Source organism: Rhyacophila brunnea, unplaced genomic scaffold (genome assembly GCF_057557595.1).
Source record: "Rhyacophila brunnea isolate RB1 unplaced genomic scaffold, BYU_Rbru_1.0 scaffold_12, whole genome shotgun sequence".
NCBI lineage: Eukaryota > Metazoa > Arthropoda > Insecta > Trichoptera > Rhyacophilidae > Rhyacophila > Rhyacophila brunnea.
This window is the reverse complement of record NW_028232774.1, coordinates 26,213,466-26,238,286: the sequence shown is the minus strand read 5'-3', so window position 1 is coordinate 26,238,286 and position 24,821 is coordinate 26,213,466. Positions and strand designations below refer to the sequence as shown.

General features: G+C 35.7%; 1 protein-coding gene across 5 annotated transcripts in view; it reads left to right on the top strand.

The window, feature by feature from the left end:
- LOC147077999 (uncharacterized) overlaps positions 1–24,821 on the top strand; it is a 42,181-nt gene that overhangs the window by 10,754 nt on the left and 6,606 nt on the right. For 3 of the 5 annotated variants that reach the window (XM_085961070.1, XM_085961069.1, XM_085961072.1), the window contains exons 3-13: positions 148–273; positions 1,945–2,121; positions 2,574–2,777; positions 4,048–4,122; positions 4,306–5,224; positions 13,242–13,398; positions 13,488–13,783; positions 14,177–15,919; positions 16,178–16,583; positions 19,031–19,257; positions 21,442–21,695. In XM_085961070.1, coding sequence (XP_085817196.1) covers positions 148–273; positions 1,945–2,121; positions 2,574–2,777; positions 4,048–4,122; positions 4,306–5,224; positions 13,242–13,398; positions 13,488–13,783; positions 14,177–15,919; positions 16,178–16,583; positions 19,031–19,257; positions 21,442–21,695 — 4,584 coding nt within the window. The remainder of the gene's footprint in view (positions 1–147; positions 274–1,944; positions 2,122–2,573; positions 2,778–4,047; positions 4,123–4,305; positions 5,225–13,241; positions 13,399–13,487; positions 13,784–14,176; positions 15,920–16,177; positions 16,584–19,030; positions 19,258–21,441; positions 21,696–24,821) is intronic. The other 2 variants (XM_085961071.1, XM_085961073.1) reach the window with 1 other exon arrangement.

The following is a 24,821-nucleotide window of genomic DNA, read 5'->3' as shown; positions in this document are numbered from 1 at the left end:
CTTAATAATGAATCCGGTGCATCGGATACCGACCGAGCGGGCCGTTCTCGATCCGGCGGGAGCACAGGAGGATTCTACGGCGGAGAGGATTGGCCATTGGCCTTGGCTATTATTTTGTGATGGTGAAGAGTAAGTTATTGTGCGTAGGTCCGGCCCGAGATGAAGCTGCCCGTATTATATTTGGTGGATTCCATCATCAAGAATGTGGGAGGCGCTTACACGCAGCTCTTCTCGCAGATCATCGTCAATATGTTCTGCCGAGTCTTTAAACAGGTACACATTTTTTTTAAATTATTTATTTTATTATAAAAAGTTTTTTCTCAGCTACTACTGTTTATATACCTACTATATTCAAAGCGGCTACTTCATAGCAATCTCAGCGAAATGGTAGATTTTGACATCCGTTATCGAATATTGGTGATGATATTGGACATGCCTTCCCTGTTCCGAATAGAGATGGAGTGCTGAGCTCAAACTGATCATCCACTTTCTGACAGTGCCTCGCTTACCGGAAACCTTCCCTAGAATTATAAGATGTAGAAGATACCTCTCGGAATGCCACATGATGTGACGAATGCATCCCACATTGTTCTTTGATGATCTTGACAATTGTAACTTTGGTCTGTACAGCTGATGTGTCTGTACTCCCACATTTCAAAAGTATCAACTTCCATTCCAGATAGGACCAAAAAAACAGCATTTTATAATCTCACCTGTAATGGAGTAATGGCAGAATGTCCAGTTTAAAGCTCGCCTGTGGGTTCGAATCCCACATTAACATATTTATTTTTCAACGAGTCAAGGTGTAGAGGATTAAAGGAGCATAAGCGAAATATAAATAAAAAATGAGTAGTTTTTTACACCACCATAATATACACTTATTTACGCTTCAAAACAAAAGGGTTCAAACATTTTAAGTTATAAGCATTTTATTCCTAACATTAAATTACACTCCCATAGATTTCTATGTATGTATTAATTATTGTAATTTTTTTCATGGTTACAATAAAATTATCCTTTCAAATGAAAGAAACATTTTCTCATAAAATAAAACCTCATTTACAAAATTATTATTTAACGTATACATTTCATCAACTTGGTCACCGATGGACATGTCAACACCTCCTACGTATATAGTCAGAATTGCAAAATGGTATCTTTGCAGTAGTAAGATTTTAATAAATTATAATGACATGTTAATCTAAATGCTGGGATCGTACATACTCTTGACTCCAAACACAAATTGAAAAATAATATGTGTATTTGAAAGACCCAGGTTCGAACCTGGGACCCACGATATTAGACTGACGCTTAAGCCGCTCTATAAAATATTGATTATTTTTTTTTCGATAATATTGTTTTATTATCTTTAAAACTATTTTAACTATAAAAGGCAATGCCTGAACAAAAACGAACCATAAGTGCGAGTGAGAAAGCATTCGGCACGCTTATATCTCCGTTAGAGTAAGAAAGAATTTCTACGGCTGAATTAAATATTTTTGTAAATGTTGACGGTAAATATTGTTTTGACTGATTACATTCATTTAAAAACAGCGAGCACGTGTTGCTGAAATTTATTGTTTTTGTGTCAAATATAAAGTTAATGGTAATTATTTTTAGTTAATTTAGTAGAAAATATGGTTAACTATGTTGTGTTTAAATTTGGTAACCGTACTGAGAAGCAACATGATGGTATAACGTTTCATAGTTAAGTTATAATAAAATTTAAGTGCATTATACGCAAGAAACACGGCATCATTTTGCTGAACAATAGCCACTCTCTTTATATTACTACTGTAAGACAAAAGGCAATTAAGTCAAAATGGCAGTTTCGATCTTTTACCCAGGAGGTGTTGTTGATGTGTTCCTTCAATCCCCAGCTTCTCAGTTGTCTTATTAATGTTGTGTTTGTATGATGGCATTAAGTGTTTGAATCCTGTTCAGGTGGACGAAAAGACTCGATCACAGATGTTCAAGCTTCGCGAGACCTGGCATGAGGTGTTTCCTTCCATCAAGCTGTATCAACTAGACGTGAAAGTGAGCCTCATTGATCCCGCGTGGCCCATCCAAGCGCACCCGCCTCAGAGCAATATCCACGTCAATCCAAATTTCTTCAAAAAGGTATTAATAATTTTACTGTTTCTAGTATACGTGTATGAGGTGTAAATGGAATATAAGAAAAAGAGTTAGATTATACCAGTGATGTATAATCTTTTTATTGATAGGGCCAATTTACCAAAGTTACAATAAAATTGCTGTAGTACGGAAAACAAGTGTCACTGTAATATATCGAGGGTTAAGAAACGACAACTCATAAGTGAGAAAGGAAAAAGTAAGGAGAGGGAAAAATTCGCCTGCGCACAATGTGTTTGATATTTGACACTATTAAAATCGTCGAAACTGCATGCTAGCTCGATTGACTTTATTTTGTCTACAAGGAACTTTTTTTAGTACAAGAAAATATTATATTTTATACTTTGAAAGATGGTTGTCTGTTATCATATTTGGTTATAATGTATGCATTGTTATTTGTATGTACAAATTCGATATTAAAATTGTACATTATGTTCCAGCCTTCCGGGGGTGCAGTAGCCACTACGACGGCGTCGCCTTTGGCAGTTGGGGTAGTGGATGAAGACATGCGCAATGCGGTGGCGCTCAAGGAGCAGGAGCTGCTGCTGCTTAAGAGGAAGAAGATCGAGATGGAGCTGGAACAGACTCGCCGCCAACTGTATGAACAGAGGAAAGCCCTCGAGAGGACCACTACTGCCGCACTTGTAAGAATCCATTTCTGCATTATCATACATTCATACAATTATACAAATTCACACAATCATCAGCTTAGCAAACTTATCATCGCTCACTCTCGTCTGCTTCTTTATCCACTTTCTTTTGTGGTCTTTCCGCTTTCCGCCAAAGTGCTCCCTTCCATGCCACATTGCACTACTCATCGTTCTTGGATCTCCTTGGATTAATGGCCCATGTTTCACATGCGTATGTGAGTACTGGTAGCATACATTGGTCAAAACACTTTATGGACAATACAAAGTCACCTTTGAAGATACTATGTAGACACTCAAAAGCGCCCCATGCCAGTTTGGTTCTGCAAGCAATATTATCATACATACCTCTTCCGTCAATAGACATTCGTTATCCGACATAGACAGTTGTTAACTCGCTTGATCTGAATGCGATTGGTGAGGGGGGTTGGTGTTAATTAAAAAAATATTACTTGTTAGCTATTTGCCCAACATTCAGAAGGGAAAAATTTTCATTTCAAACTATTGCATAGAATCCAATATGATGAAGATTGAATTGATTTTAAACTCCACTGGTAGGTTTAAGCCAGCTTGCTGGCTTCAAACTCGGAACCATTAGATTGGGAGCAAGGTCTTCGAGCGAATTTACCCAGGCCATTGATTGGGTCAGCACTAGACACAAGGTTTTAAGCAACAAGCCATGCGTAAAACTTGTTTTTCTGTCTACTTTTTCTCTGTCCTGTACATCTTTTATAGGCCCTAAATCAATGACATTAATATGGACGAATCATCTGGAAAAGAAAATGACACTCACTTTATTGTCGGGTCTGCCGAATGGCATAATCTGTTCTAACGCCATTACAATAAAGGTGATATTCCTATAAATTCTTGATGCTTTTTGTTGGGTCTGCCGAATGGTTCGGTTCGAACGGGTTCGCTCAAATGAACATTGACATTAGAAACACTGATCTAACGCCATTACAATAAAGGTCATATTGCTATAAATTCCCGATGCGTGATATCGCATAATGGAAATTGCGTGACGTCTACCTATACATGCGACTGCGCGAATTTACTTGCTAGCTACTGTATTGAGTGCGTCGTCCATTAATAATGTCATTGCCCTAAATGATTAACTTTGTATAACTTTCTGAGCCTGTGCAGTGACACCCTTATCAACTGTCGCCAGCACCACATTTCGAATAGGCGTTTTGGAATAGGAATATTTTTGTAGTGCAGATTCATTTTCTTTCAACTTTGAAAACCAATTTTATGTTCCATCTTTCAGTCGATAAACGCAACTGCAGTCGTCCCGGTCACTCTGCCGTCTGCTGTCACCGTTCCTGGAAAGTCCAAGCACACGGTGAGTTATTTCAAATACTTCTCTCCAGATTAACTCAAATACCTTAATTGGTCATTGTAGAATCAACAGACATTCAAATTATTATAGAATACATGCAATATAATCGCCATATGTGTGTATTTAATCTGGTGATTAATTTGGTACATTCATTGCATCCAGAAATTGATTAATCTCGATTTGCAGATGTCCACATCGAGTTCGATACCTGGCGGAGCGACGGGGAGTGGTCGAATTGCTCCAGCCAATCCTGCCCTAGTCAATCACGCCCGCCGGAGAGATCCACGCCTTTCCAGACAGACTAACGCTCAGACACTGCAGCACACACCCACCCCCGCACCCACACCCGTGCCCTTTGATCCGTATGAGATCTCCAACTCAGTCATTGCCCCCAATCTGTTTGATATCAAACCATTGGAGAAACCAACCCGCGGCGGCCGCCACAAGTCATCTCACGAAACCGCCGACGCTCAGAAGACGCGGGACGAAACCAAACATGAACCCTATCACAATAGAAAAGATCCTCGGCTGGACCGTGGTAAAAATTTGGAATCCAAATCATCCAAAACGGCTGTCTTTAAACGGTCCAGGTCTCCCGGTAGGCGGACCCCCGCCTCTGAATTACCGCCTGCCATCAAGAGAGATAAGTCAGACGAGATCAAAGCGGATGTAGACCGACCTAAACTTCCCACCATTCCCAAGATAAAATCCAAGAATGCGGAAGGGTTGCGATTGGAGCCGGACGCCCCACTCTCGTCCCCCACCAAACGTAAGAAGGATCAGGCCAACTCGCCTCGCTCCAATGGCAAACCTAAAAAGTCTAAAGACTCTTTGCCGAAGAGCGGAGCCGTCTCGCCTAAGCCGGCCAAGACTTCCGGTGAACCTAAAAAAATTAAGATCAAGCCCACGTTTGAACCCATGGAAACGGAGACCGCCCCGCCCGATGTCACCTTCAAAGAGCTCAAGACTTGCACCAAGGAAAGAAACTACATTCGGAGGAATCGCGAAAAATCAGAGAGCCCTGAACGGGCCGATGTTGACTTGCGCGGTGAAGCACCCGCGCCTTCCCTCCCCCTCTGCGAGAAGACCGCCGATACCCCAGCAAGTAAGATAAAGCACCAATACAAATTTAGAAACTTCGGATAGCTCCGCTCTGAACTATTGTAATGTCAACAAAATGTACGTGTCATATTTATCCCAATAAAGAGCCTTTCTTGTTTCTCGTCTTATTTTACGGGGCCCCCGTGCGGTCAGAGAGTCATATCTCTCGCCCAGGCTGTGGTAGTTTTATTTAGATTTATTACCACTGATATTTTTTTTACGTATCCGCATTGATTATTATACATTAGGTAGATTGAGATGAAAAGTTTTCATTCCATTCGATTCATTGTGATACTAGTTTTTAAATGTTATGGTTACGATTATACGAGTTCGTCTATAAATCACCTGTCAATTGTGTTTTTCTGTTTCCCAGCCGGTCAATACCTTCCATCCTTTTGCCTGTTGTATATTATAATATTGTCCCTTGTCCCGTACTCTAATACTGATTATAATTTATAAACTATTTAACAAGATGATGATTTTTAATTAAAGAAATCATGCAAATATTTTACTGTGGTTTCTTTTTTTATAACTGTTTGTGCATAAATATTATGTAAGAGTCATGATACTGTTGGGTTTCATATAATTATATATTGTGCAAATATATGAAAATGTCTAAAAAGAGTTTGAATTCATGCATACCTTTCCTTATTTTTATTATCTTAAATGAACTTATTCTATGATTCACTCTAATTAATTTATTTATATTTAAAAGAACTACTAAAACCGTGTTTAGAGAAATAACAACTAAGTTTTGCTAAATAAATAATAAGCCCACTGAATAATTCAGAATTTTTGTTCTGTTTTATTTTTCTTACATACAATAGGTACTGTGGTCAAGGTCAAAACCTCATAATAAATAGATTTCACATAAATTGACCAAAGCATAGTTAGGCATTCATTGTAGATTACTTTTTCATCTGTTTGTCTCGAAGAAAAAACACTTTTGTAAGGTACAACCTAGGGTACAGAACAACATTGTATTTTATATGCAATAGTATCTGTTGGCCACTCCACAGCCCGAATTATGTAGAAAATTACCTGTCACATGATGCGATTTGAGGAAGATGAATTTCTAATGTATGAAGTGAACATCAGGTGTCATGGCCCCCACATCCTGAAGCGGGCCCCCCTACCTATAGCTAAGGGTAAAGGCAGTGTGACGCGCTGTAGTAGAATTTTCCAAATGGTGTATGCGGTAAAATTAAGGTGTATTTTTAGCGATTTTTAATATGTAAATCCATTTGAATTATGGAGTTGTTGAGTATCGGCGCACAGTTAAAAATTGCTTCGTACAACCAAATATTTTTAATTATTAATAACATTGAAGTAAACAGGCGACTTTTTTTTACTATTAGAGCAAATTTGTGATCTGTGTTTATCTCAGTTATCTGGTCGACTCGTGACGCCGGGGACCCAGGCTAGAGCCCTGTTAGCCCCCCCCCTTGTGGGGTCATGTCAGGTGTACTCGCATTGCTATGTGGCTGTATTGAAAGACACTGAAATATTCTGTTCATGGGTACGAACGGTGTTATGCATCTTTGCCAAAAGCTCTTTAGAGTCTGGGATAGATTTTCACAACCGGACTTTTCAATTCTGCACTGTTCAGAAACTGGATATCTTTTGAACATCATATAACCACTGTCGTGAATGTTTTGCTTTGGATGCTCTGAATATGGCATTTCAATGGTACCTACGTATCAAATGTCCAGCCCATCACACATTGAGTCAGTTTGATAAACTTTCCAAAGAGTTCGCAGTTTGTAGAGGTCATGGTTGCAACACCTTCAGATATATAATGGTGTCTGGAATGTAGAATCTCGTAATTTATAGAAACTCATTGTAGGGGCCAGCAATTTGTCACAATTGTGATAAATAATTTCCTTGTCCAAGTATTCCTTTAAAATTTACTAACATTACAACAATTAACTATTTCTTTTATAAACATTTTCAAAATACATAGCAATTATCATTCAAATTATATTGTGTTTTCGTAAACAGGATAATTTTATGTTTTTTTATTTATTGTTTTATTAAAAATTGGGGTGACAAAACTGTAGTTTTGTTTGTAAGACAATCAATACAAAATTTACTGTCATGACTAGAGGTTCTGATTGAGAATTCTCATGAAATTATGAATAAATGTGATTCTCATTTTTCGAGAATATTTTGTTTCTCGAGAAATCATGTATGAGATTCTCAAGAATCATGGGAATTTCTTACTATAATATGGTTATGTTAAGTTAATATGGTTATACATTGAGTATACCACTGTTTTATAATTTCAATATTCCGTGCTATAGTAGATGCAGTAGATCAAAAAACAGTTCAAGGAAAATTTATGATTTTCTCGAATGATCTGAAAAATAAGCTTGTTATTTGTACTATAAAAAAAATCTTGAGAATCCAGAAAACCAAACTTGAAATTTGAGATGCAAATATTATGAGAAAAATCGAATTCTCGAATATCACGAATCCTTAATCATGATTATAGTAATTAATACATGGTAACTTTAAAATAATTAAATTATTAACTTATCTATATTGAGGTATTATTTGACAACTAATTTAATATATTATAGGAGTATTAAAGAAGAATGATCTAGAAATCAGAAAATCTTATGTAATATCTGGTAAATCAAAGTTTTGTTTGAATATTTCACTACATAATGTCTAGAGTAAATAAGAAGAAAGAAGGTTCAATAATCTTTTTTTGAGTTATTGGCTGTTTAATTATTACAATAAAATCCAGACATGCATTTCGAATTCAGACTATATTCTGTGTACATTAATAATTTTAACGACTCAATGGGAGTTGAGTTCAATTTTGAATGTAAATATGATGTTTGAATTTAAAAAATCATTTGTATGATTTTACATAAATTAATGATGAATTTCATTTGTAGATATTATATTATACTATATAGGTATTACTAATTACTAAAACCATTTGTGACTTGTAGCTGTCATTGATCTCATAATTATTTATGTATTTCCTCACTCAAGATGTATTCATTTTTAAAGTGATTTCATTGTAAATTTTATTATTATAAGCAAAATGATTACAACTTATCATGTTATGGTTTTTATTTCTCTTAAAAATTAAGTTAAATTACCAATTATCTAACACATCGCATGTTGAAATAATGGTTTTTATACTACGCTAATAATAAGAAACACAACTACTTAATTGCACAGGGTTCACTCACAATAAAAATATTGTTAAAACACTCGCAAAGCAGGGGTAAATAATAATACACAGAACTTTGCTAAATCATAATTTTTATACTTTACTTTGTTGAAAATGGAATTACATTCTAAGGAACCTGCTTTCCAAACTAATGGTGTAAACTCAAAACAGCTCTCCACAGATTAGTAATAGGGCTCTGATCCTACTTAGTACACTTACAAATGTGTCATTTTAAACGGTATAACTTACCACAACCAAAGGGAAATATATCTGTAAGTACTTAACCTTTACATTTTACAGTGTTTCCCAAATTTCCAACATTCTTGTATCTTTTTAGAGACACATTTTACCCGCGCACTCCATTCGTGATGACAAATTATGATCACTTTTTTAATAATCTGCAATTAAAAATTTTCAATTTGCAACATATTTTTCTCTCGCATCGATGACATCTGTATGAAATATCATTTGTATAATATTACTTTGCTCATTTTGAAAATACTAGTCTATCCGACCAAGTTGTAGTACAGAAATTCAACCATACGTATTATCGTTCATAGTATACAGACTAAAATCACAAATATTGTAATTAATAGTACATTTTTGGCAACACTACCTGAATCGATGATGAGTCAAATATATTTTAACTTCAATTGCGTATGAGGTACTACTTAAAATATTTTGCATACCACAGTTAGAGAAACACTGCTCACACTTAGAAAATAGATACATTGCTCTACATCATAAATATTTTTTACACCCTCTAACAGTAACGCGTGCAATAGTACTAAAATTTTGAATATTGTGGTACAGTGATGTATTTATCAAGCCGATAACAGTTATTTAAATTTTTAATATAACAGTAATGATTTATTATATTATGTGCACGGAGGAGTCTGGGCTGTTTGGTAAATTAAAAATTGAAGTGTAATCGGTATATTGCCAAGTTATGAGAAGAAGTGTCTGTTGTGAGTTGTCAAGAAGCTTACGCCACCGTAAGAGAGTTAAAATAGAAAGTATCAAGAAATATCTTCAATGAAGAATAAATATCAAGAGATGATGAAGTGACGAAATTCAGAAGAGATTCAAAGGAAAATATCAGATTTGGTCTGAATGTCTGCTTTAATTTGAAGAAAGTGTGAAAATACATTGACTTAGTTGAAGGGAAAATTTACTGATGGAAGAATGTGACATGAAGAGCTGATTGTATGAAAATTGCAAGTGTTGGCTTTAGTCTGACATTTTGAAAATCAGGATACTGTTGATTTTACAGTCAACAAAGGCAAGGCCTGAAAGCGAGAATTATTTCCATAGCCTACAGAATTGTACCAAGTGAAAAAGTATAATTTTTATTAGTTAGCTGCTAAGTTACAATGTTGTTTTGTGATACTAAAAATGCTATATTCCATGCAAACATGGCTGGTCACATGATTTGTTTTCATAAAGTAAAATATATACGCCAACAAAAGTACAATTACAATTACAATTTTTACCAACGGCATTGAAGAAATCTGAATCACAAGAAATGTGATACTAAACTGAACAGAACTTATTACTGTGAACAAAGTTGAGTGCAAAAGTTTACGTGATTCTTCATAAACGACTAAAGGAAAATGATTTGGAGATATAATAATTGATGGTTCAGTCTCGAGGAATATTTCTTTGACAATATTTTCTATATATTAGCAGATAGGACCATGTGTAGCCTTGTGATTTTGGAACAGTCTGCTGTCAAAAGAATAGAGAGTATGACCAAATCTCATCCGTCTCTCAGACAAGAAGCTGCCCCATGGGGTGTGTGGACCCATGGCTTAGCAGTTGAATTGAATAAAGACAAGAATAACGAGAATTGAGTAAAGTGTGGGAGTATACCTGATGTGCGTTTGCCACATCCAGCTATATCACAGACTACGCGAAGCACATATTTACAACTTAAAATACATAATTTAACACAATGTGTAATATATTACTTCCAAATCCTATCTAAAGCATGACATGGACGATGACAGATATGTCCAATTGAATTTTGTTTGTATTACAATTTATTTTTAATGTGCTAATAAAAATGGGCATATTATTCTAAATTGGAAACGGACATACAAACTAGTGATAAAAACATATAAATATGGAATTGTAAACTAATCAGAAATAGATACCTACCTCTACCCGGCAGAAGAATGAAGATTGCGTATAAAAATCTCATCAGTAGATAAATTTGATGACTTTCGAATTTTATTTAATAATGTTGATAATCAAGTGTGCCAGATATTATAATCGCCCATAAAACAAGAGAGAGTTAAAGTGATTCATGAGGATGCCCAAATATTCTTCGCGATTGGTAGTGGTCCGGTAAAAAGATAAATTACCATTTTCACTCTTAAATGTAGCATATGGACCTCGGTTAATTTTACAGACTTCAGATGTGGGCTGGCCCTATTATGGTAGCATTTCAAATCTGTATCAATTATCCAAATTGACTTACTCTTATTTATTGATTTGAATATTTTCACCGGCAGCTAGATATCTTTGCATTGCAATTTACTTGTTGAAGAAAACTTCCTCGTTTAAATGATCAACACAATGTTATGTTATTATATTATTGTAAATAGGAACATCAACATTTATGTTAATTCATATTGTATTAGACTTCACCTAAATTTGATATATTAAATATTTAATTCAGGCTTTTTGCATTGTGACGGTACAAAAGGAATAAATTAAAATATTTTCAATCCACCCCGGGCACAAAATCAATGGATATGTAAGTATACAACATGGTTTAGTATTGCTTGTATCATTTTTTAAAACTATTGACCAATAGAAAGATGCAGAACTATGGGCGAAATGATGTCACGCGGACTCCGTAACCGAGGGGACGAATCAACAATCTTATACTAATTCACCAATGAACTAATTGAAATGTTTGATAGTCCTTAATATCTCCAATCCTAAATAACAACTTATAATCTCCCAACATGTAAAGTTATGAAGTGCTGCTTGAATCCAAAATTTAGTATTATCTTCAGATAAATCCCTTATTCTGTATTTCTAAGAATTTTACTGTATGTATAATATTTTTCTAAAACAGGTGATTTATAATAATCGTTTTCATGATCGTTAAAAGAAATGACACATCTTATTATGCTTGTTCTATTATTTTATTTATAGTACTTTTGCGCATTACTTATAATACGTTTATCGGCAAGGACCTTACTCGAAAATCGTAATGCTGAGGTGTCACACAAATGTAACAAGCTCATTCAACATTTAATTCACAAATGGGAAATATACGATGGCAGGTTTTTTGTCTTATACATTTTCAATTGGGGACAATGTTTAAGAAAAAAGGAAAGTAGGTTTGAAATAAAGCTTTGTTAATTCTACCATAATTTTTGAGTTGTTTCTGTTGATAGGTATTTCAGGCTACAAACCCATCATTAGCATCATCTAAATATAACTCGTTTTGACAATGATTTCATAGCCTGAAACAGCTGTCTAAATAAATAACAAAAACTTGGTTTTATATCATTTTAATGGAGTTCTGCCATGTAATCACCAGTTGAATTAATTTATATACATATAAAATATTGAGTCTTCCGATGTTTCCCTATCAAAATCATCAGTATTTTCCAGTTCGTTATAAATACCTTTTTTTATATGCAACAACCAACAGTTAAGAATATTTATTGAAGGTTTCAATAAATATTCTTAACTGTTAAGTAACACAGTAACACTTTTTCGTTATTTTTATTGGTCAAAATTAACACGGAAGCAATTCCATACACAGGCTGTTTATCTAACCATAATTAGTAATTCGTAACATGGCAAAAATAATGCCTGACGTGTGAAATACGTCTCTTATTTGTGAAGCTCGGTCAAATTTGGGTATGCTCGTGCAGGCGTATCAATGGTTTTGCCACCAGAAGCATGAAATTTTGTATTGAAACATCAAACAAGAATTGAACATATCAACATAATCTATAATTTTATTAGTCAAGTCATTGCAGTATGTATTAAAAAAAAAATATGTAGTAATATCGATGTTTTTAAAATAAATATAAAAAATATTAAAACGATGAATTAGTCAAAAATCTTAAATATGTAACAAATTCACATTTTTTCCACAATTGTAAGTGTATGTTTGACTTAAAAAAAAAAATCTCTTAATGTTTTCAGATACATATTTGTTAATTAATACACAGTTGAAATTGTAAATTATCAAAAAAATGTCTCAAATTGAAAGCTTCGTATTTTTCCGCTGGTGCCTCTGCTTGTATAAGGATCCCCCTTAATGTTATAATACATAATAAAATGTTATAATACATTAGTATACACATAATATAGTAAGCCTTTAAAAGATTTATTGACAGCACGAATATACATTTCTAACTGAACATGCATCTGTCCAAATGATAATTGACTAAGTATATTTCTTTTAAAAAGTCACTAATTTGAGAGAATCCTGAAAATTTTGAAAGATGAAACCGAGGATGTAATTTAAAAAAAATGAATACAACTAAAATAATCATTAATTGAGATGAATATCCATCAAATACCTTTAGCCAATAATATAATACGAAACCACCAGCAAATATGGTGGTTTTGTGCAAGATTAAGAGTACAATCTTCTTGTTTTGATGGTGCTATGACTCAATATGAGCGAACTTTCCCCGTAGGAGACATTAAGAAAGACTTTCGAATCACTCTTCAAACCGTTTTCCCACTGGGTTCCCTGAGCATATTCACTTTGTAAATGGTTGATATAGAATAGAAGAATTAATTCCAATGAGATTTCTGCAGAAGTGTGATTGTAAACTTGCAAATTTATCAGTTGTTCCCGAGGGATCGTTGAACGGGGCGACAGCCAAGGATGTAGACCTGCGGCTCATACCGGACATCGCCCCAGCGCCCGTATCGAGAAAGAGACCTTCCGGAGAAAACTTGGAAGCCCCGACCGTCAAAAAGAGCAAATCGGAGAAGTTTGATGCGTAAGTCCACCTTTTTATGATATCATTTTTAATATATCTGAATAATGTTATAAAATAAATTCATGTGTTTTAAAAATTTTATTCAATAGTTTATTTGGAAATGAAGATGTTGACCTCCGAACTCTGCCTTTGGTGGATGATCTGACGCCCCCTCCTGCCCCATCGATTACTTCCGAAGAAGACGCGGATGAGAGCTCTCTGAAGCTATCCACCGATATGAAAAACACGGACGGAGGGTGGGCCAAGGTCAAGGAGATTCAGTCGCCGCAGGTGATATCTCCTTCGGCGGTGCCCTCCACGCTTGATCTCATTAGGGCCAAACTCGCCGAAGCCACGAAAGGCACCGATCGCTTAGGGAGACCCCGTCTATACAACTCGTTTTCAGGTAATGATCAGATAATAATATTTTGTAGTACTGTTGTTAAACGTTGTTGTCATTACAGTGAGAGTCAATGTTCACCGATTCAAATCCAATTAAAATTGTGTCGAAAGGAAATGAATCATCATAGCACTCCTCAGGACTACTATAAACGAAATTTTATTCAAATCATTCGATTCGCAAAAGGATGATTACGGATATATAAATAAAAATAATTACATACTGTTAATCTGCCACCCGGTTAACATGACTCCGGTGAGTCGAGAGTCAGCTGTATTGGTGTTTTAATTTTTTTTCCAGTTTAAATAATTATAACTTCTGATTTCTTTCTACCAATGTTGTCCTGGCGGTCATACAAATATGTAATGCAATTTGAAATATCTGATTATTTTCTTTCAGAAGATTCTAAAGAACACAGCCGGAAACACGACTCTGAGGATACGGATATGCGACTGCGTGGTAAATCTGACATTGACAGTAGCACGTTAGAAGGCAAATTCAAAATTATGATGTCCCAAGCCGAAGAGCAGTTCAAATCAGGAGGTATGGACAAGCAACAGTACAAATCGATAATCATGCAAGTGCTTCAATTGAGTGAAACACAAAAGATAGAAGAGGCGGAGAAGAGAGAATCTCTAAAGGTTTCCAAGAGGAGGCTTCATTTGGTACAAAAGTACCAAGAAGACAAAGAGGTGGTGAGCAGTGAAGACGAAAATGCGTCATACAGTCCGTACAGTGATGATGGAGACGCCATGCGTAAGCCCGTAGTGCCCCCTGTCTCAAGTGTTTATGGGGATATCGACGAACGTGTTGTTCCTCCGGTCGTGCCCGGCAATAATGTGCCTCATTCCGAAGGCGGCAAAAGACCCCCTCTCCTACCCAGACCTGATCATTTAGATTCCGATCTGAGGATGCATCCGCAGATGCCTGATAATAATAGATATCCGCACCCAGACATGAGGATGCCTATGCGACCTGGCCATCAAGCTCTGCGAATGTTCGCCAGAGGCTGGAGGGGCGGCAGGCCCCGCTTGGAAGAGTGGAGAAATTTGAGACCGCGGGGGCCCATGATGCCCAATAACTCATGGAGGATGCCCCAGGGCGGCAGGCCACCATTCGATCAACCCGAAATGGGACCCCGGGTGCCATTCCCGACCATGGAACCGCTGATCGGAATGTCTCAAATCAGTAATCCGCTCGAACGCTACGTGAGCGGAAGTATATCGCCTTACGTGACGAAACCGTCAAAACCTTTACCTGCGATCGATCCGAGGGTATTAGAATACATCGATCAGGATCCCATGCGGACGAAAAACATAGACGAAGTGCCGAGAGAGATTAGATTCTACCATAAGACCGCTGTTATCATGATGGACTGGGACGATCCTCGGGAAATTTCTTTTCAACCCGGGCGCAGAAAGGTCGCCATCGACGATGTCAATTTCGTTCTTTCCTTTAACGATGACTATAAGAATATAGTGATAGACGGAGTGGTGCACAGGATACGCTTCGGCGCCCCCACTAGAGAACTTTTTATAGATGACGCATGGTATGAATGCCTTTTTGGGGGTCCTCCGACACCCATTATATTAAATGGCAAAGTGAGACATCTGCAGTTGGACGGACCGCCTCCTCAAGTTACCATAGGCAGAGTGAAACGAACCGATCTAGTCGCCGGTAAAATAAACTTAATTATCGATGCAGCCATCATGTTACCTGTATTTTTAGATGCTAAACCCCAGAAGTTCGAAATAGATCAAGAAGTTCACATCGTGCGGTTCGTGGACTCGTTAGAGACGATATTGATCAATGAAAAACCCTTTGGAATAAAATTTGGAGGATTACCCAAACCCATCTTTGTCCAAGGTCTTAAACATTTTATTAGATTCTCGATGCTGCCGAAAAATATTATCGCCGGGCAGGTGATAATTGCCAATATGGAAGGCAAGGTGCCCGAACTAGCCCCCGTGTCAGTAGAATCGATCGACTCCGCTATTGCTGACAATTCACCGGCCACGTTGATGCCGAGAGATACCCATAATTTAAAGACGTCCGAGACAGAGTCGCCGGCACATTCAACCCCTATGGATGTGGATCCCAATAAAATTCATTTTAACGCAGAACCGGATACTTCTAGTGGTGGTGAGTTTGGTGTTTAATACAAAATTATTTTAAAACTTCTCTGTTTTATAAACATACCACATTAGCACGAAGTTCGGTGGTTTTGACCGAAAATAAGTCATAATCCCGGAATTGCTACCGTTACTTTGTTATGTTATGCATGCTTAGAAAACATTCACAATTATTTGTGACACTGGTGCTGTTTGCAAGGTATCACAAAAGTTTTTTTATATTCAGACTATGTGACTATCAGAATATGAATGTCAATGTTTTTTTCAGGTGGGCTCGACGTTTTAGCCAGTGTGATGCCATCGTCAATGGCGCCTCTGTCTCAATTCGGAGGATACAGCATTGGCGAATCTCTCGGGGTCGCATCGGATCCGTCAAAAGCCAACGTGATCCCCGGCTTCGACACCCCGCAGGACACTTCGCTTTCACAAGACATGTCTGTCCCCCCGCCAAACATCTCATCTCTCTTCCAGAATCTGAATGTCAATGATCTGTTTGCAAAGTTGGTCGCGACAGGTATCGTTTCAACACCTGCCGCCCCCGTTAATATACAGGCGAAAACTGAGGATACCAGCAGCAGTGAGAGTGCTGCCAAGGCACCTGATAAGTTGCCAGGGAAGGTTGTTTCAACTACTATCAATCCTGTTAATCTTCTCAAGCCAGAGACACTGAAAGTGTAAGTGATATTTTTTTTACGTTTATTTTACATGCATCGCAGCATTGTCAAGCCAAATTGTGTTAAGGGAAAAAATTCCATAATGAATCCTCATTTATTCTCTTGAACACAATACAAGATATTTGCATTGCAAATCATTTTCATTGAAATATAACTTTTAAAAACATCATTTCTGTTGACCTTGGATTGAGTGGTATTTAAACTAATTATTCCGTCTCGCTGGGCGAGGGCTCTGATCACTAAGTTACCAACACACAGAGGATTTTTTTTAAAAAGTTACCAACTGAGATATCTTTCTTAGGGATATTTCCTAATATGTATAACTGATGACAGGATTTTTTTAAATTCTGGATGATGGTGGCTACCATATTTAATATTATATTAAATCATGGTGATCTTATTAAGCTTGATTTATAAAGAACGTCATTTAAACTTTAAAGTGAAGGTAGAGAAATAATGCTGCATATTTTTGTTATAAAAAATTACAAATTGACAATTTCATAATATTATGAATATTATAATACAATATCGGACCTGAATACGCGGAACTTGTAACTCCATATTGACCAATTTTACAGGAGGAAGAAAAAACTGTTTTATAATTAAACAAGACAGGTTTATGATAATTTTGAAAAAACACTATTAGTATTTAATGTTATAAATGCGTAGATCTGCAATATTTAATAAAGCATTGGCGAGTACTACATATTTTTCTGGTTTGTAGCTCCATCACTATACAGAATAATGGTTTTATTGTCGTCAGAAAGAAGTAGAAAAGGAAGAATAAATTGACTTATTACACTATAAAGCTAATTTGTAGTAAACCCACTTTCGACTTCAATCCAAACATAGCAATGACCATCAATCGTTTGTGGTTGTAGAGGGTAAAATTATGAATGGCAAGTTTTGTTTTAAAATATGCGCTGCACACATTAGATTTTGGATATAACAAAACACATTGTAGGTCCATTCTCCTTCCTTCATTGTCCAAACACATATTTTTCAGTAATTTTGTCAGATTCCTTTTCACATCTGCCATATTTTTTCTTTCCTTGCTGAACAAGGTATTTTAGTCCATCTAAATTCTTAGACTGAAATAGTTTTCAATTCAGGTATTCAAATTTCTGACTTAAACTCCCATACTATGTTTAAAGTGTTTATTTGTCCCTATGGTCAAAATCAGTGTTTCTAAACTTTTTTACACCTGCGGACTACTGAAAATATCAGAAACGTTTTATGCACCGCTAACTCATAAAGAAAACATTATTTATAATATAATAGCGTATGATCGCAGTTGATTTATTATGACTGAGCATAGGCATTTGGATGCCAAAAATTCGCGGACCACCAAAAACTTTCTGAGGACCACCGGTTGAGAAACACTGGTCGAAATTATACATTGGTATAATTAAATATACAACCAAACTTATTGCTTTCCGTTTTCTTGGGCCATGATTAATTAAATTTGATGTAAAGCAGAAACAATGATTGACTTTGACACAAGACAACACGCGTGGACTTTTTTGTATGACTTTACTGGAGTTACAGGGTATGAAAACTAACAAATAATAGCGTCTGAGATACAAGGAATGAACAATGTGCTTTTGCCACAGTAAATATTTTTTTGGATTAACAATATATGAACAGATCGATGGACAATTAAATTTACTATAACACTGCATACTTAACTCATTTTAGGCCAAAAGTGGAGTTACAAGTTCCGCGCATTTAGGTGACGATATGTGAAGTGAGAACAATAGTTCTCACTTCTGTTTCATTTTGAGACAACAGTTTAATTTAACTTTTCCAAAATGAACAGCACTATAATTGTTGGGATAGAATAACTTTGTGTGTACTCAATTTTAACACAGCAATAAAAACATGCTGTCTACATACATAATATGTATAACCTTACCATTCTACTGTAATCTTGACTATGACGTCTTAGCTACGATCGGTGGAACTACGGATCTTCCACGTATGTTATACGCATACATAATTTGGAAATGCCTCAGAAACATTCCTATTAGAAATAATCTTGAAAAAATATGACACCAGACAGGACTTTACCGATTTAGCTACCTGCGTCCTACCTATTTACAATGAAATTTACTAATAGCATGCAACTGAAGTGCCTTAAAAATTAAAGCACATTGGCCAGAATCCGATGGATGGAGGTTCGAGTCTTGTTCAGTGTGATACTTTTTTCAAGATTTTTCTTATAGGTTTTCTGAGGTGTTTCCAAATATGTATGCTTATAAATATACTTGAAAGTGTGAGAAGATCTGTAGTTTCGCAGATCACAGATAAGACATCCGTATGTTTCTGAGGTGTTTCTAAATTATGCACTATGTTCAATAAAGAATGTCACATATGCACTCAAGTTTTGTATGTGACAAGCAAACAGTGTTTTGGCATCCTGACTGTTTCTTCTTATGTAATTATAGTCGTCAGCCGGGGCTAATAGCGGCCCTCCACACTGGAATGCAATGCGGCAGCTGTGGCGTCCGATTTCCCCCGGAACACACGGTTCGCTATTCCCAGCACTTGGATTGGCACTTCCGGCAGAACAGGGCCGACCGGGACTCGCAGAGGCGACCGCACTCCAGAAGATGGCATTACGACATCTCCGATTGGATACAGTACGAAGAGATTGAGGATTTGGAAGAGAGAGGTTAGCCATGATTTTGAATATATATTGGCACTGTCATGAAATGAGGCGTCTAATTCCAAAAAGCGATAAGTCCACATTTGGTCAAAATCGAGAAAAAAATACGCACGTATTCGTTGTATAATTTTATACAATATGTATTGATCTATAAATTCCAAAACGCGACATAACCCTACGAAAAAAAATATTTTAAGTCTCAATTTATTACAAAAAGCGCCAAGTTGATTTCGCGCGTGATTAAATCAACCAATAAGGGAACGTTCAATATTGAAAAAGGCGTCTCCCATGCTGTAGCATCTGGTAAACTCACGACAGTGCCACGGTAATATGTGCCTTATGCGGAGTAAATTAAAAAGTGAGCTACAAATAGCGCTACGTCCAATTTTATTTTGCCTATATTTATTACTTTTAAGAGTTATCAGCTGAAACAAATTGCCATTTGGTTCTAATTTCGACATAGAATACAACGGAAAAAATAATCTCACGTTAAAACAAATAATTGAAGCTTGAAACATAAAAACGTTGTTTCCCGAAAATATTGACTATTGCTTCAAATGTATTTTAACTTTGTATGCAAAAGGAAAGGAGTTCTAAAGATTGTGATTATCGTAAATTTAACAAAACCTTATAACAGAGTTCTACAACGTAAACGGCAGTTCAATTTGATAAAGATCTTCTAATTGACACCCGTGATAAGAGTAAGAGTGATAATCAAACAGAAATTAAGATATCGTACATAATATGTATTGTTTGTATGTATTCCATTAAAACTATTGACCAATTGGAGATATTTCAGTTATGGATTATTTGTTTAGATTTTTTGTATTTATATAAACAGACAACCAATCGTTAGTATAGACTTATTATGTCATAGCTGTGGACATCGTAATAGCAATCTATGGTACTAAAAATCCTCCTGTTTGTTATATATGTTACACCGAATGTGCGAAATTGACTATTACATGAAATGGGCAAAATTTTGGCTAATACATGTAATAGTCAAACCTGTTGCCTTATTCATGAATTAGGTAAATTTTCTGCTGAGTACATGAATTCGCCAGGGTATGGAATTCTTGAACTGTCAACCTGACAGAAGAAAAAGTAAATTTAATACGGATGGTTTTATTAGTTATAATTGGACATAATATAATATTATTATTATTAGGTTAGGTTAGGTTAGGTTTTTGTAATTCTGAGTTAAATTATTTAACTGAATGTCCATTTTGAGGTTAGCTATCAAGTGTCAACAAACTATCACAAACATTCAATCGACCATTGCACGTTACATTCTTCCGTTATCATATTATAGTTCTAGATTTTTTTGCGCATAGTAAATGGATATGAACGTCATTGCAGTTATTGATTGGTAAATTTTTATATTATAATCAATGACATATGACACATTTGTTTAGTTTGATTAGTTGCAAAAAATACCACCGGAGCGCGAACATCTATTTTGACCATAGATAATATATGTACATTTTGACCAATGCATGAGCATTTTGATACATTTAGTTTAGTTGCAAAAAATACCACCGTAGCGCTACTATCTAATTTTTCCAATACATAAACTAGGCAGAAAAATTACTGCCGAATTTATGCACTCTCCAGATATTTTGTCTAATTCATGAATAAGGCAACGGGCTTGCATTTTTCATGATTTAGGCAAAATTTTGCCCATTTCATGTAATATTCAATTTCGCACATTCGGCGTACCTAACATTTACATACATATCTATGCCCTCAATGCCCGTTGTTCCTGTTCTTTACAATCAGTCATGACATTTTCATCGTAGAATAGTTACTCGGGCATTGTAAAGATTTATCAACAAATTTATTTAAAAGAAACTTGAAGATATTTCCACAATTTATTTATGAGAAACCTTTTGTCAAACAAAAATTCATACAATTAAATTTTATTCATTCGTTACAGCCGTCATCATATTCACAGCTTATCTAAATAGAAATATGTTTTCGTTCATCCACTGCCGAATAATCAAAACCATTTCCTCCCGGTCTTCCATGTTCAATCTTCCTTTCTACGACTAGTAACTACATATTGGAATATCGCTATTTTGCTTCATGTTAACATTGACAAAGAATTTGAGCGTTTTACTCTACAGTGCGTATTAGGATTTCTGCCCTTTGTTATAAATATAGCCTTAAAATCTTGTGGTTTGGTTGCAGAAAAAAGTTGGTTTGAACGGCAGCAACAGGCGGCGGAATCGGAAAATTCAACAGCCGCTGCGGCCAACCTTGCCCTTCAGCAGCAAGAAGCATCCAGTGTGCCTGCGGGTACTGTACCTAATGATCTTCGGTGCGAGCTCTGCCGGGACTCTTTTGACCAGTTCTACAATGAGGAAAGCGAAGAGTGGCACCTCAGGAAGGCGACTCGACATGAGGATAAGAACTATCACCCGCTTTGCTTGGAGGATTATAAGGTGTGTTCTCGTATATATTAAATTTGATTGTACATCAAATTGAGTAATCGGTTAGAATTATATTTACATTAGTGTACTAAAATAGTAACTCTTCAAACAGCCAGTGTACTAAAATAGTAACTCTTCAAACAGCCAATATACTGTGATATGTGAACCTCTAAGTGTAAGTTATTTGGAAAATAGCGATAAAAAATAATTTATTGTTGCATGTACGCCAAGCGGGCACCTTCAATGTCAGATATTTTTTATATTTTTCACCTTAACCAAAATCTAATTATATATTATAGCAAAGAGTTTGAACTAATAAAGATGAAGTGTGAAGGGTAATCTGCAACACAAAATAACTGATGGTATTCTCCTTAGTATGTAACTGTATTAAAGGATTAGGCTTGTCTTCAACATTGACTTCTAGATTATTTCTTTGTTAACATTTAACTTTTTTGTAAGTATAGTACACTCTCAGTAATCCGCCGCTCGATTATCCGACAACTACTATAATGCGCCGTTATTTTTACTATCACCCACGGTGGCCGCGCGGCTTAAACGTTGGACTATCACGCCGTGAGTCTCAGGTTCGAATCCTGGGTCTGGCAAGTACACATATTGTTTTTCAATTTGTGTGTGAGTCAGGGTATGGACCTAATAGGTTGAGCAAGTGGCTGACATCCATTTCGCGTAAAAAACAAAATCTGTAATACAAACCCCTACTCTGTGGAGGCCCATATGATCCTATTAGGATCGGACATGGTTATTCGATGACTAGTTCACTAGTTGAAAGCACAAAATCAAGCTCTATAATTTGCCGGTATTCGATTGTCAAATTCAGTAGTCCGCCGCGTACAAGTATACAACGCAGATGAGACAGGTTTATTTTGGAAACTTCTCCTTCGTAAAACGTACGTCAATCACGAAGAAAGTAATGTACCAGGGAGGAAAGTGCCCAAGGACCGCATAGGGAAAGCCAGGAATCCTAAGCCATTCAAGAATATCTGCCTCACTGAACAACTGGTTGTGTCACGTGATTTACTGTTTAATATTCAGTTATTAAACTTAGTTTATAAATATGTATAATTTATTAAGTACTTGATTTTGATTATAAATAATACTGTAATTTGCTAGTACAAATTTCTCAAAAAAACTATTTTTACGAAATACCTGTTTTAATTTTTACCATATTTTGTATGTATGCACTATAATCCGCTTTCACTAATTGGACACATGTCTGGTTTTTGGGGTGGCAGATTACTGAGAGAGTACTGTATATACAATAACTTTCCATTACAATGTTGCATTTACTTTTCTCCTTATATTCTTTCTATTAACCACTCTATCGCCTAGCGCAGTTCCCCATTTGCATAATTTTGACGATTGTAATTCCGGAGTAAAATTTGATCTCGACAGCAATGCAAAAGAAATGGATTTTTTCAAATTATACGTAGATGAGGAATTCGTGTCATTTATTGTCACAGAAGAGAACAAGCAATATGATTTTTTGAAAAATAAAATGATCGCAGAAAAAAAACAAATATCACACAGAATGAGTAAATGGGTAGACACCAATGTAGACGAAATGTACGTTTTTTTAGCAATATGTTTCCTAATGGCTCGCAATAGAAGAAATAAGCAAAAAGAACACTGGTCCACCGATCCACTTTTACATTCTGAAATTTATTCGGATACAATGGCAAGCATTACAAAAAAATTAGAAAGGTGGTTGAGCACGTAAAAAATAAGTTTTTGATCCATTTTTATCCTTATACAAATTTATGCATAGATGAAAGTCTACTATTGTTCAAGGGTAGATTACTTTTTCGCCAATATATCCCATCTAAACGAAGTCGATTCGGTGTAAAATTTTTTGTGGTCTGTGACTGCAAGACAGGCTGCATATTGAACTTCATCATATATACAGGCATTACAACTGAATATCATAAAATCAATCAATTGGGAGTGGGCGGTAGCGTAGTTATGACTTTACTTGAACCATATCTGGAAAAGGGACACTCGTTATACGTCGATAACTGGTATACAAGTCCAAAATTGTTCAAAAGTTTATATTCTAAAAAAACAAATGCTTGTGGCACTGCCCGTAAAGGTCGTATTGGAATGCCCAAATTTGAAGACAAATTAGCAAAAGGACAAACGAAAGAATTACATACAGATTCAATTATGGCACAAAAGTGGAAAGATAAAAGAGATGTTATAATGCTATCGACTATGCACACGGCAGAAATGATTACTACCCATAAAAAGGATCCAAAAACGAAGGAATTTATAAAAAAACCGACCGCGATCGCTGATTATTCTAAAAATATGGGAGCTGTTGACAGAAGTGATGGAATGATTTCATTCGTGAAATCAATTAGAAAAACCATCAAATGGTACAAAAAAGTATTTTTTCACATGTTAGATCTTTGTTTATTCAATGCATATACAGTATATGTAAATAAAACAAAAAAGAAGGTTACATTGGCTGATTTTCAACTTGCGGTGATACGCCAACTAATTGATGAACACAAACGACATGTAACCCCTCGGAAAAGAAAAATTGAATATATTCCTCGATTAGAAGGAAAGTGTGGCCACTTTCTAACCTTTGTATCAAAGGAATTTCAAACAGATAGAAAAAGGTGTATTGTATGTCTTGCTACCAAAAATGCCAAGCAACAAAATTTGCATGCCAACAGTGCCACGTTCCCCTGTGTCCGACAGATTGTTTCAAAAACTACCATACAAAAGAAAATTATTGAAATAAAATAAAAAATCTAAAAAACACTATTATAGAATTTATGATGAGATGACCCTGAAAATGATGACCGTGAATAGTGATGACCCTGAATAGTGAAGACTGAATTCTAAGTGAAAAAATACATCAATAATAATAAAAGTGAAAAAAAATACTTATAAAAAATAAATAAATATTGTTGGGTGACAGCCCTGAGTGAAAAATATATCGTAGTTTTCCATGAAAAATGAATACAATCTATGTTACCATACATAATATGTGAGTATTACTATACATTATATATTTATTTCAACTTTTTCTATTTTTTTTATTTTTTTAAAAATGTGTGGCATATAGGTGTTAATTTGATTTTAACTCTTGGCGATCAACTGGTTAACCTT